The sequence below is a fragment of the Portunus trituberculatus genome, chromosome 8 (genome assembly GCF_017591435.1).
Source record: "Portunus trituberculatus isolate SZX2019 chromosome 8, ASM1759143v1, whole genome shotgun sequence".
Taxonomy (NCBI): domain Eukaryota; kingdom Metazoa; phylum Arthropoda; class Malacostraca; order Decapoda; family Portunidae; genus Portunus; species Portunus trituberculatus.
The window spans coordinates 7,188,002-7,201,243 of record NC_059262.1 but is presented as its reverse complement, the minus strand read 5'-3'; the positions used below and the strand labels follow the sequence as shown (position 1 = coordinate 7,201,243).

General features: G+C 42.7%; 1 protein-coding gene across 1 annotated transcript in view; it reads right to left on the bottom strand.

Moving 5' to 3' along the window:
* Positions 1–13,017, bottom strand: part of LOC123500133 (neuropeptide F receptor-like) — a 57,922-nt gene extending 44,905 nt beyond the window's left edge. Inside the window, exon 1 of the mRNA XM_045248810.1 lies at positions 11,681–13,017. Coding sequence (XP_045104745.1) covers positions 11,681–12,277 — 597 coding nt within the window. The 5' untranslated portion in view covers positions 12,278–13,017. The remainder of the gene's footprint in view (positions 1–11,680) is intronic.
* Positions 13,018–13,242: the final 225 nt, after the last annotated feature.

The following is a 13,242-nucleotide window of genomic DNA, read 5'->3' as shown; positions in this document are numbered from 1 at the left end:
CGCTAGTTATTTCTGTGGCCTTGGAAAACAGTGGTGGGGAGAGAAAACAGTTATTTTTAAGGTGTTTACAGTTCTGGAGGTAGAATAACAAGATTTCTATATTATTAACAGGAGAAACACTCTTGAATCCCCGCTAATCACCTCAGTGGCCTTGGAAAATAGTTATGGTGAGAGAGAAGAGCGATTTTTAAGGTATTTTTACGATTCTAGAGACAGAGTGACAAGATTTCTGCCTTATTAACTGTAGAAACACTCTTGAAAACCCCGCTAGTCATTTCTGTGGCCTTGAAAATAGTCGTGGTGAGAGAAGAACGTTTCTGAATACGGACCTTGGAGTCAGCAAAGTTACAGGGAAAAAAGAAGTTACTGGTTTATACGAGGTGATGAGGTAATAAGGTCACAGTCATACGTCTCTCTCTCTCTCTCTCTCTCTCTCTCTCTCTCTCTCTCTCTCTCTCTCTCTCTCTCTCTCTCTCTCGTCCTTTCATGTTCCGTGGTTCCCCTCAGCTTCCCGCCGTCATTGTCCATAATAAAGAAGTTCACCATTAAAAGGACTTCCGTTCCCTCGTTTTCTTTGAGGTGTTTCCAGGTACAGAGCTCCGTTTTCTTCGTTTTTCCTCCTTAGTTCCTTTTTATTGCGTTTTATTGTGTTTATTCTTTTCATTTTCGTCCTTTAATTTTCTCTCTCTCTCTCTCTCTCTCTCTCTCTCTCTCTCTCTCTCTCTCTCTCTCTCTCTCTCTCTCTCTCTCTCTCTCTCTCTCTCTCTCTCTCTCTCTCTCTCTCTCTCTCTCTCTCTCTCTCTCTCTCTCTCTCTCTCTCTCTCCATCTTGTACCCTACACACCCCGTTTTTCTTTCTTCACCTCACTCATCTCCTCCCCTATCTCTCCCTCTCTCCCTCTCTCTCTAGCTCTTCCCTCTCCCTCTCTCTTCCTCTCCCACGCCAACTCAGCACCAGCTAAACAAGATTGCCTTTCTCTTGCCTCGATAAAGCGCCTCAACACGGTTCTTTTTCCCTGTTTCTCTAAGGCGATTTGTATCTCAAGATCAGCCTCACTTTTACCATCCTACACCTGCTCATGTTTAACTCCTCCAGTACTGGGACACATTTTTACCTTGAGATTTGCGTACGATTAGAGGATTTTGTTGACATTAGGAATGGTCTGTGGTGGTGAGAAGATTAATGGCCTCAGTTTTCACTATTTTAATCCCTTCAGTACTGGGACACATTTTTATCTTGAGATTTGTGTACTATTAGAGGATTTTGTTGATATTAGGAATGGTCTGTGGTGGTGAGAAGATTAATGGCCTCAGTTTTCACTATTTTAATCCCTTCAGTACTGGGACACATTTTTACCTTGAGATTTGCATACGATTAGAGGATTTTGTTGATATTAGGAATGGTCTGTGGTGGTGAGAAGATTAATGGCATCAGTTTTCACTATTTTAATCCCTTCAGTACTGGGACACATTTTTATCTTGAGATTTGCATACGATTAGAGGATTTTGTTGACATTAGGAATGGTCTGTGGTGGTGAGAAGATTAATGGCCTCAGTTTTCACTATTTTAATCCCTTCAGTACTGGGACACATTTTTACCTTGAGATTTGCATACGATTAGAGGATTTTGTTGACATTAGGAAGATTAATTAGTGTCCACAGTCTTCACTATTTTAATCCCCTACATTAGTTTCTGTATAAAATCACTAAATGGAAAACAGAATAGATATGAAAATGCGAGTTTTATGTGCAATTAGACCATTTTATTGCCATTAGGAAGGATCTGTGGAGGTCAGAAGAATAATGGCCACGGTCCTCACCATTTTAATCCCACACATGAGTTTCTGAAGCTGTATAAAATCACAAATGGTCACCAGAATGAATATGGAAACGTGTTATGGTACAGTAGAGATTGATGGTGTTTGTTGGGTACGCTTTGCTTATTTTTTTTCTTTTTATTTATTTTTCTTATTTTTACTTATGATCAGATACATATTGTCTCCTTTTTTCCCTCCTCGCTTCTCGGAGACTCTCAGTGTTGGTTCTTCTTTTCTTTCCCTTCGTGTCTCTTACAAGACTAAAATTAGAATCCTTTTATTTTCTTTCTCTTTTTTCTGAGTTTTTCTTTACCTTCGTGTCTCTTTGGGGGCTAAAATAAGATTGCTTTTAATTTTCTCTCCCTTTTTTCTCACTTTCTGTATCTTTTTCTCATCGTTACTCTTCTAAAAAGGTCAAATTAGATTGCTATTATTTTATTTCTGTTTTTTTTTCTGAGTCTTTTCTTTACCTTCGTGTCTCTTATAAGGCTAAAATCAGATTGCTTTTTTTTTTCTCCGTCTTATTTCCTTCTCAGAGTCAAAATACTTCCCCGGTGTGTCTTCTGAAAGGTTGAGATTTCTTTCTCTCGTATTTTTTTCGGAAAGTCTTAAATGTTGTGCCTTCTCTTCATGTTTTCCCGTCAGAAACACTCCAGCGCTGCCTTTTCCTCGTTTTCGTTTTGTTGTTTCCTTTTAATAACACTTGCTATCTCTCTTCTGAACCATTTTCAGCACCTAACCCAACCTAACTTAACCTAACCTAACCTCACCTCTCCTCACCTAACCTAACCTGACCTTACCTGAACCTAAAATAACCTAACCTAACCTAACCTAACCTAACCTTAACTTACCTAACCTTACCTAACCTAACCTAACCTAACCTAACCTCACTTAACTTCACCTAACCTAACCCAAACAACAAACCAACCCAACATAACCTCACCTCACCCCACCCCACCTAACCTAACCTAACCCAACCCAACCTCACATCACTTCACCATTACTTTACTAACCACTCAAACACCCGCCACTTCCCTCCCTCCCACCTATCCTCCCAGGCGCCCACACGTCATCAGCCCACCACGAGGCAGCACTAGGGTTCCTCCGGTACAGAGCGCCCCTAAGAGACCCTGCCGGCGCCCTGATTAATCCCCCTACCTCCCTGCTGTGTGTGTGTGTGTGTGTGTGTGTGTGTGTGTGTGTGTGTGTGTGTGTGTGTGTGTGTGAGGGGAGCTTGGTGGTGGAGGACTGGCTACACTTAACTTTTCCTCTTTCTTCTTATAGTAGGTGGTAACGAAGAGGAGGAGGTGGTGGTGGTGGTGGTGGTGGTGGTGGTAGTACGAATCGGTATAAGATTGATTTTACTGATTATAGAAGGAAGGAAGACAGACACACTCTCTCTCTCTCTCTCTCTCTCTCTCTCTCTCTCTCTCTCTCTCTCTCTCTCTCTCTCTCTCTCTCTCTCTCTCTCTCTCTCTCTCTCTCTCTCTCTCTCTCTCTCTCTCTCTCTCTCTCTCTCTCTCTCTAGTGGGTATGCAACTTTAATAGAGCCTTTTTAACCCAAACAACAATATGGTTAGAGAGAGAGAGAGAGAGAGAGAGAGAGAGAGAGAGAGAGAGAGAGAGAGAGAGAGAGAGAATGGCCACTCATATTTCAATTAGTATTTCCACAAAAACAATGATGAGACAGACTTGCCTAAACTGTTTTGACTATTTTTACTATGATTGAAATGAAGCTATTGTTGTGTGTGTGTGTGTGTGTGTGTGTGTGTGTGTGTGTGTGTGTGTGTGTGTGTGTGTGTGTGCGGAGGAGGAGTCTTTATTTAGTCCTATATTCTTTTTAATCTCCCTATCCTTTTCTATTTCTCTATTTGACCTCATCAAAAGTTCAATACATATTTTTTTTCAGCTATAATTACCACTACCACCTGCTCTTCCTCCGCCTCCTCCGCCTCCGCCTCCGCCTCTTCCTCCTCCTCCTCCTCCTCCTCCTCCTCCTCCTCCTCCTCCTCCTCCTCCTCCTCCTCCTCCTCCTCCTCCTCCTCGTGTTTTTATCCCTACTCCCTCCTTTGAGTGAGGTGAGGACAGGTAACCAGCACGTGGCTATTGATTTACCTGTGCACTAGTGCCAGGTTAATTAGATCACTACCTGAGTTGGCGAGGAAGGTTCATTAGCCCCTTCAGTACTGGGACACATTTTTACCTCGAGTTTAGTGTACAATTAGACCATTTTATTGACATTAGCAAGAGTCTATGGAGAAGATTAATGGCCAGTCTTTGCTATTTGATTCCCTACGTAAATTTCTGGAGGTGTATAAAATCACCAAATTGTAAGCAGAGTGAATATGGAGATTCATGTTTTTTTTAGGGTATTTTAAGACAGTTTGGCGTTTTTTCGGGGCATTTTAAGACACTTTGACTTCGATTACACCATTTTATTGACATTTGCAAGGGTCTATGGAGGTCAGAAGATTAATGGCCACAGTCTTCACTATTCTAATCTCCACACGAGTTTCTGAAGGTATAGAAAATCACCAGATAGTCACCAAAATGAATATGAAAATGCGTCATGGTACTGAGGGGATGAAGATGAATAGAGAAAAAGAAGTGTCATGTATCATTTTCCCTCGCCTGTGACACGTGATACAAGGAAACACTGGATTTCCCTCCATGCTTATCTATTTCCAGCTTCCTCTGACTTGATTTCACCATGTGGCGTTTCCATATTCATTCTGGTGACTATTTGGTGATTTTACACAGCTTCAGAAATTTACGTGGGGAGGATTGAAATAGCAAAGACTGGCCATTAATCTTCTGACTTCCATAGACCCTTCCTAATGTCAATATAAAATGGTGTCATCGATGCAAAAGTGTCTTAAAATGCCCCGAAATTATACCAAATTGTCTTAAGAATGCCCTAAAAAATCATGAGTCTCCATATGCACTCTGCTTACAATTTGGTGATTTTATACACCTCCAAAAACTTAAGTGGGGTGATTAAAATATTAAAGACTGGCCATTAATCTTCTGACCTCCATAGACCCTTCCTAATGTCAATAAAATGGTCTAATCGTACACAAATCTCAAGGTAAAAATGCATCCCAGTACTGAAGGGTTAAGAGGGAGGTTTCAAGACATTTATCCCTTTATTGTGGCTAACTCGAACCTGCAAGGGGACTGGCAACGAAGCGGGGCCTCTTTTTTATGCATTTTATGTTACCCTTGACTAGTTTTTCCTTCACATATATAAAGGTGTGTTGCGTGGCCAGGTGTGTTGCGTGGCCAGGTGTGTTGCTTGGTCAGCTGTGTTGCGTGGCCAGGTCTGTTGCGTGGCCAGGTCTGTTGCGAGGCCAGGTGTGTTGCGTGGCCAGGTGTGTTGCGTGGCCAGGTGTGTTGCGAGGGCATGTGTGTTGCGTGGCCAGGTGTGTTGCGTGGCCAGGTGTGTTGCTTGGCCAGGTGTGTTGCGCGGCCAGGTAGCTTTAGTAATTAGTAAGGTTGGGTATGGTTTTCAGGTAGCAGAGGGAAACTTTATAGAATATCACCACCACCACCACCACCACCACCACCATCATCAACAGTAACAACAACAACAACAACACCAACGTCAAGAACAATATTAATAAAACGCAGTAATTCTCTCTCTCTCTCTCTCTCTCTCTCTCTCTCTCTCTCTCTCTCTCTCTCTCACAAAGGTAATAATTCAAGAGCTAGTGAATAATATGTGTTGTGTCTTTTAAACTTGTATGAATATCTGAGTGGGCTGAGTGGTGGTGGTGGTGGTGGTGGTGGTGGTGGTGGTGGTGGTGGTGTGTAGGTAGTAAAAGGTACACATTTATTTTCTCTTTTGCTTATTGTGTTTGTTCGCCTAATTTATTTGTTTTATTTGTGGGATTTTAGTGAGTGGTGATAATATTAATGGTAGTAGTAGTAGTAGTAGTAGTAGTAGTAGTAGTAGAAGTAGTGATGGTTCTGCTGTTACTACTACTACTACTACTACTACTACTACTACTACTACTACTACTACTACTACTACTACCACTACTACCACTACTACCACTACTACCACCACCACCACCACCACCACCAGAGAGAGAGAGAGAGAGAGATGAACGTGAGTAATTATGATTTGTAAGTTAATTAAGAACACATTACCATTCTCTTTGGAAACAATTGAAGGAGAATCAATTATATATATGCTCTCTCTCTCTCTCTCTCTCTCTCTCTCTCTCTCTCTCTCTCTCTCTCTGGTTTGATATTTTGTTGCTATAATGCTTTTGCGTCTCTCTCGATCCCCCACTCTCTCTCTCTCTCTCTCTCTCTCTCTCTCTCTCACAAAGGTAATAATTCAAGAGCCAGTGAATAATAAGTGTTGTGTCTTTTAAAATTGTATGAATATGTGAGTGGGCTGAGTGGTGGTGGTGGTGGTGGTGGTGGTGGTGGTGGTGGTGGTGGTGGTGGTGGTGGCGGTGGTGACGGTGGTGGTGGTATGTAGGTATTTTCTATTTTGCTTATTGTGTTTGTTCGCCTTATTTATTTGTTTTATTTGTGGGATTTCAGTGAGTGGTGATAATATTAATGGTAGTAGTAGTAGTAGTAGTAGTAGTAGTAGTAGTAGTAGTAGTAGTAGTATGGTTCTGCTGCTGCTGCTGCTACCACCACCACCACCACCACCACCACCACCACCACCACCACCACCACCACCACCACCACCACCACCACCACCACCACCACCACCACCACCACCACCACCACCACCACCACCACCAGAGAGAGAGAGAGAGAGAGAGAGAGAGAGAGAGAGAGAGAGAGAGAGAGAGAGAGAGAGAATGTAATTATGATTTGTAAGTTAATTAAGAACACATTACCATTCTCTTTGGAAACAATTGAAGGAGAATCAATTATATATATGCTTTCTCTCTCTCTCTCTCTCTCTCTCTCTCTCTCTCTCTCTCTCTCTCTCTCTCTCTCTCTCTCTCATGAAGACGAATGATCGTAAGGAAATTTATGGGAATGAACCTTGAAATCAATTTACACACACACACACACACACACACACACACACACACACACACACACACACACACACACACACACACACACACACACACACACACTGAGAGGTAATTAGTGGAGAGTTATTAGGACAGGTGCGAGAGTTACTTGAGATCAGCCTGCTACAGTCACTCTCTCTCTCTCTCTCTCTCTCTCTCTCTGATGATAAATACTAATAAAATCACTCGATTATTGCCAAAATAATAAAATAAATAAAAAAAACATCGACAAATAATGAAAACCTTAAAATAACACGATGAAATAACGAAATGTGGGAAAAAAACGAAAATTAATGAGAAAAGTAATGAAAGAAAAAAAATTGTGTAGAAACGATCTAAAAATGGGAAATATAAATGTTCACACGATAAGAAATAGAGAATGGAGATAAGAGAGAAGGATAAAAGAGATGAGAGGATAAAAGAGAGAAAGGATGAACAAAGAGGAAGGATAAGAGATGTACAAATGCGAAGGATAAAAGAGATGGATGCAAAAGAAAAAAAAGAGAGAATAAAAGAGAAAAATAATGAAAAAGAAGGATGAGGATAAATGAGGATAAAAAAAAGATGAAAAAATGTAGAAAAAAACTGAATGACGAAAAACATGAAAAAATAATGATAAAAAATATGGAAAATAAAAAAAACTAACAAAAAAAGAGAATAAAAAAATGAAAGGATAAAATAGATGAAAGGATAAAAGAGATAAAAGGATAAGCGCCACTAATCTTTTGAAAGCACAAGTAACAGAGAATTAAATGACAGACACAATTGGCGAGCGTGATAAGGCCAGCAGTTAATGACACAGGTAAACATTGCAGGTAATTAGCTAATGAATTAATTACCTTACCTGTGACGAGAGTAATTAGGAGTCATGTCTCTCTCTCTCTCTCTCTCTCTCTCTCTCTCTCTCTCTCTCTCTCTCTCTCTCTCTCTCTCTCTCTCTCTCTCTCTCTCTCTCTCTCTCTCTCTCTCTCTCTCTCTCTCTCTCTCTCTCTCTCTCTCTCTCTCTCTCTCTCTCTCTCTCTCTCTCTCTCTCTCTGTCATCTGTAGTGTTTAATTAAGTCCCGCTACCGTATTTCCTTGCGGTGTCTTCGTCACTTGAGGAATCTTGAGTTACACCTTGTTCTTGTTACTTCGCCTTTTATTTCAACCTTGCTAGTGTTTCCATGTCGTTTTAGAAGCTTTTGTCATTTCATTTATTTTTTTTAGGTCAACTTTTTTCTCTCCTTCTATACTAACTGTTTTTCTCTCTCTCTTTCCAGTGTAGATTAAATATTGTCATTCTTCACTTTTTATTTCAACCTTGCTAGTGTTTTCGTGTCATTTCAGAAGCTTTTGTCATTTGATTCTAGTTTTTTAGGTCCCCTTTATCTTTCCTCCTTATACTAACTTTTTTTTTTCTCTCTCTCTTTCCTCTTTTATTTCAAGCTTGCTAATATTTCTGTCATTTTAGAATCATTTGTCATATAGTTTAAGTTTTCTAGATCCACTTTATCTTTCCTCTGCATACATTTTAATATACTAACTAGAGGTGCGAGGAGAGGAGAGAAGAGGAGGGAGACGAGTTGGGAGGAAGGGAGACGTGGGAGGTGGAGGGAAACTAGAGATGGAAGGAGAGAGAGGCATGAGTTGGGAGGAGGGGAGATGGGGAGAAATGGGAGAAGGGGCAGAGTAGAAATTGGAGGTGGGGAGGGAAGGCAAGTGGAGGGAAACTAGAGGTGGGGGGATGGGAGATGGGGAAGGAAGAGGGAGGTGGGAGATGAAGGGAGACTGGAAGTGGGAGAAAAGAAGGGAAGAGGTGGTAGATAGAGAGATAAAGGAGGTAGGAGGAGAAGAGAGGAGGGGGTGGAGGAAAATTAGAGGAGGAGAACAGAGGAGAGAGAGAGATAAGGAGAAGGATGGTAGGAGAAGGGAGATAGGAAAAGAGAGTGGGAGGAGAGAGGAAGAAGGTTTGTGGGAGAGTAGAGGTGGGAGAGGGGGGGTGAGGGGAAGGGTGGCAGGTGGGTGGGTGGGCATTGTGTGAGTGAAAGGTGAGTAAGGCACGACGAAACTTTACTTGGGAGTTGCGAGGCGGCTGATTAGAGAGTGGTGGGTAGGACACACACACACACACACACACACACACACACACACACACACACACACACACACACACACACACACACACACACACACACACAGGTAAAAAAAAGAGAGACCGGGTGGTTGATTGACTGACAGATAAAAAGAGAGACAGATAGACAGAGAGACAGACAGATTAGCTGATTGACAGACAAGAGAGAGAGAGAGACAGATTGATATATAGACAGGTGAAAAGAGACAGCTTGAGTGACAGACAGTGAAGGTAAGACAAGACAGCAAATAGACAGATAGAGACACTGACAGCCTGCTAGACTCATTAATAGACAGTGCAGGTTAAAAAAAAAGGATAAATAGACAGGTAACCAGATAGACAGACCGATAGACAGTAGAAACGGGTAAAATGAGAGAGAGAGAGAGAGAGAGGTGTGTGAATCTTCCTTAGCCTAACAATAAACGGATAAAAACCAGCCTAATTGAGGAATACAGAATATAGAAAGATGAAAGCCGAAGTTTTTAATATCAGATGATCCTTCCTTTTCACCAACACTGAACAGTCGCCCTTAGGAAACCACACACAAGGGCCACATTCCTGTATACACCTTTACTGAGGCGTGGGAGGTAAGGTAGGGTGACTGAGAGGATGTGGGAGTAATAAATACCACTGTCTTATTACCAGGATATTTAAAAGTGAAGAGTGAAGTGGTCTTGTATTAGTAAGGAAAATTGCCCTAAGACATCAGAAGTACAGGTGTCAGGTGAGGTGAGGTGGTAAGGTAAGGTTAGGTTAGGTTAGGTGAGGTTAGGTTAGGTTAGGTTAGGTTAGGTTAGGTGAGGTTTGGTTAAGGTTGGGTAAAATTTAGGTGAGGTGAGGTGAGGTAAGGTTAGGTTAGGTTGGGTTGGATGGGTTGGATAAAAGTTAGTGATGAGGTGACATGAGGTGAGGTGAGGTGAGGTTAGGTAAGGTGAGGTGAGGTTAGATTTTTCTTCTTTCCTTCCTGTCTTCCTTCCTTCCTTCTTGGATCCTTTTCTGCATTCTTGTCTTCCTCCTCCTCTTCTTCCTTCCTTCCTTCCTTTCTTCCTTCCTTCCTTCCTTCCTTCCTTCCTTCACAAAATTACCTACCACTCTTCCTCCTTTCCTTCCTTCCTTCCGCTACATTCTTATCCACATTCTTCCTTACCTTTCAACCTTCCTTTCCTTCCTTTCATGCATCCTTCACTCCATCCCCCCCCAACACACCCACTTGTCTTCCTCTTCTCTCACCCCAGCAAGTCAATACCCTCCTGACGCCATCACTCGAGATACAAGAATGATCACGCCTCGAATTGATGGCCAGGTAATCAGGGCCACTCAGTCACGCTCTTGTGTTCCTTACCTTTCCTGTGTTTGGCGAACATGAAACACCCAGAGGTGCTAATTGGCAGTGTGTGTGTGTGTGTGTGTGTGTGTGTGTGTGTGTGTGTGTGTGTGTGTGTGTGTGTGTGTGTGTGTGTGTGTGTGTGTGTGTGTGTGTGTGTGTGTGGCAATAGGACATAGGAGAACGATATGAAATGAGTGTTTGAGTGTGTGTGTGTGTGTGTGTGTGTGTGTGTGTGTGTGTGTGTGTGTGTGTGTGTGTGTGTGTGTGTGTGACCGGTTTTTCTTCTATTTCTTTGTTTATTATCCTGTGTCTGTCTGTATTTCGTGTTTTATTGTTAGTTTGGATGTTTATGTAAGTGGTTCTCTCTCTCTCTCTCTCTCTCTCTCTCTCTCTCTGTTGTATGCATAGTGATGTGATGCACTAAATTCTCTTTAATTGCCTACCTTCCCTCACCCCCCACGTAGCTTAATAGGAGAGAGAGAGAGAGAGAGAGAGAGAGAGAGAGAGAGAGAGAGAGAGATTGTTTTTCTTTATATTTTCAATTTAATTTTTCATAAACAATGGGAATAGTTTTATTTATTTATTTGTTTGTTTATTTATTTATTTATTTATCTATTTATTTATTGAGGGAAAGAAATGTTGTATAAATTTTGTCTTTTTCTCTCTTATTGTATTATTAGTCTTTTGTTTAAAGTTTAATTTTCTGTGTTAGAGTAGGCTATATATTCTCTCTCTCTCTCTCTCTCTCTCTCTCTCTCTCTCTCTCTCTCTCTCTCTCTCTCAATAACTACAAAACATAAACAAAAAACCGAAAACATTTACATTTTATGAAACGTTTTTCTATTTTTTTTCTTATTTTTGTTGCCTTTTTAGATTTTTTTTTTTTTTCGTCATAGATATCGTTTCCCCGATGTGTTCTTTTGATCACACACACACACACACACACACACACACACACACACACACACACACACACACACACACACACACACACGGTAGCTCAGTGGTTAGAGCGCTGGCTTCACAAGCCAGAGGACCGGGGTTCGATTCCCCGGCCGGATGAAGATATTTGGGTGTGTCTCCTTTGACGTGTAGCCCCTGTTCACCTAGCAGTGAGTAGGTACGGGATGTAAATCGAGGAGTTGTGACCTTGTTGTCCCGGTGTGTGGTGTGTGCCTGGTCTCAGGCCTATCCCAAGATCGGAAATAATGAGCTCTGAGCTCGCTCCGTAGGGTAATGTCTGGCTGTCTCGTCAGAGACTGCAGCAGATCAAACACTGAAACACACACACACACACTCTCTCTCTCTCTCTCTCTCTCTCTCTCTCTCTCTCTCTCTCTCTCTCTCTCTCTCTCTCTCTCTCTCTCTCTACTCACGTGGTATCTGTCCAGCGCAATGGCCGTGATGGAAATAGTGGACACAAAAATGGACGTGGCCTGCAGCGTTCCAACAAGTCTGCAGACGAAGGGCGTGTCACCGAGCGGCCAGTACTGCGTTAGGAGCTCCATGAGGGTAAGGGGCATCGTCACCAAGCACAGGAGAAGGTCAGAGATAGCGAGGTTGATGATAAAGACATTCCTCGCGGTTCTCATAGCGGGTTTTCTGACTACAGCGAGAACAACAAGCGAGTTTCCAGCAGCGCCCAGGACGATTAGTAACCCGTAGGCGGTGAGGAGCGACGCGAAGGCTGCCTCACTCACACGTCGGTTATTCGCGAACTTGTTAACGAAGCTGAAGTCAAAATCCCGCGTAAGGTTGAGGAGTTGAGTGAGGTTGTGTGTGAGGTACCCGCTCAAATTACCGTCCAGAGAGGCGAGGTTGAGGAATGTTAAGGATTGGAGGTTTAAACTGGATTCCTTCGATGAGTCTATGATGTTCTCCTCTCCCTCAACGATCTCTAGTCCTTCTGTATCTCCTCCCCCGCCTCTTCCTCCGTCGTCGCCGCCGCCAGCTGCCCACTCCGTCATGTGCATTTTTTTGGTGTTTTATGTTCACAAATTCACAGTTTGTTCAGTTCTGTGTATGTGTGGCTTCCGTGCATGTGTGTATATGTGTGTGTAAGTGGCCATTTGCACGAGTTTGCTGGCTGTGTGTGTGTGTGTGTGTGTGTGTGTGTGTGTGTGTGTGTGTCAAGGCTTCATGTACGTGGCTTTCACTAGTGTTTGTTTGTGTGTGTGTGTGTGTGTGTGTGTGTGTGTGTGTGTGTGTGCAGCAGATCGTCTTAATCAACCTATATGCACACGCTTGCAAAGTTCACACACACACACATGGAATTAGGTGCACATGGAGGCGTCACGTTAGCTTGATCACTTCACGGACACGGGCTTGAGTTACGTACACACAGTCACAGACGATTGGATCATGTACACTCAGTCATTTCCTTAGATTTTTGTGTTTTATGAGTGTCTTTCTGTCAGTTTAGGTTAGGTTAGGTTAGCACAGGGGAGGAGGGGGAGGAAAACAAGGAAAACAAAAGAGGACAATAGGGAACGAAAAAAAAAGAGATGAAAAATTAATCTTGTGACAGGTTAAGCTTTCTTGAAATTACTGAATTATGAAGCCTCGTTTGAACCCTCACGAACCACCGTAGCACAGACCAGCCTTGCGCCGCCCCACAGCCCAGACCCGCGCTGTCTTGTGGGGGGAGAGGCTGAGGGGAAAGTGAGGCGAGAGTGGCAGGACAGGGAAGAGGAGAACCGCCCTCACCCGATCACCACACGTCGGGATCTGAGCAAGTGACGCCTCTCTCTCGCTTTATATACTCCCAGCTTCCCTCCTTTCCCCTCACTCTCTCCCCTCTCCCATCTCCCCTCACTCTCCCTTCTACGTTCCTGGAAATCTCCCTCCCAGGAACCTGTTGCTGACAGATGATGCACCATTATTATTTTTTTATTTACTTTTTTATTAAATTTTAGTCTAATTTTATTTACATGATTTT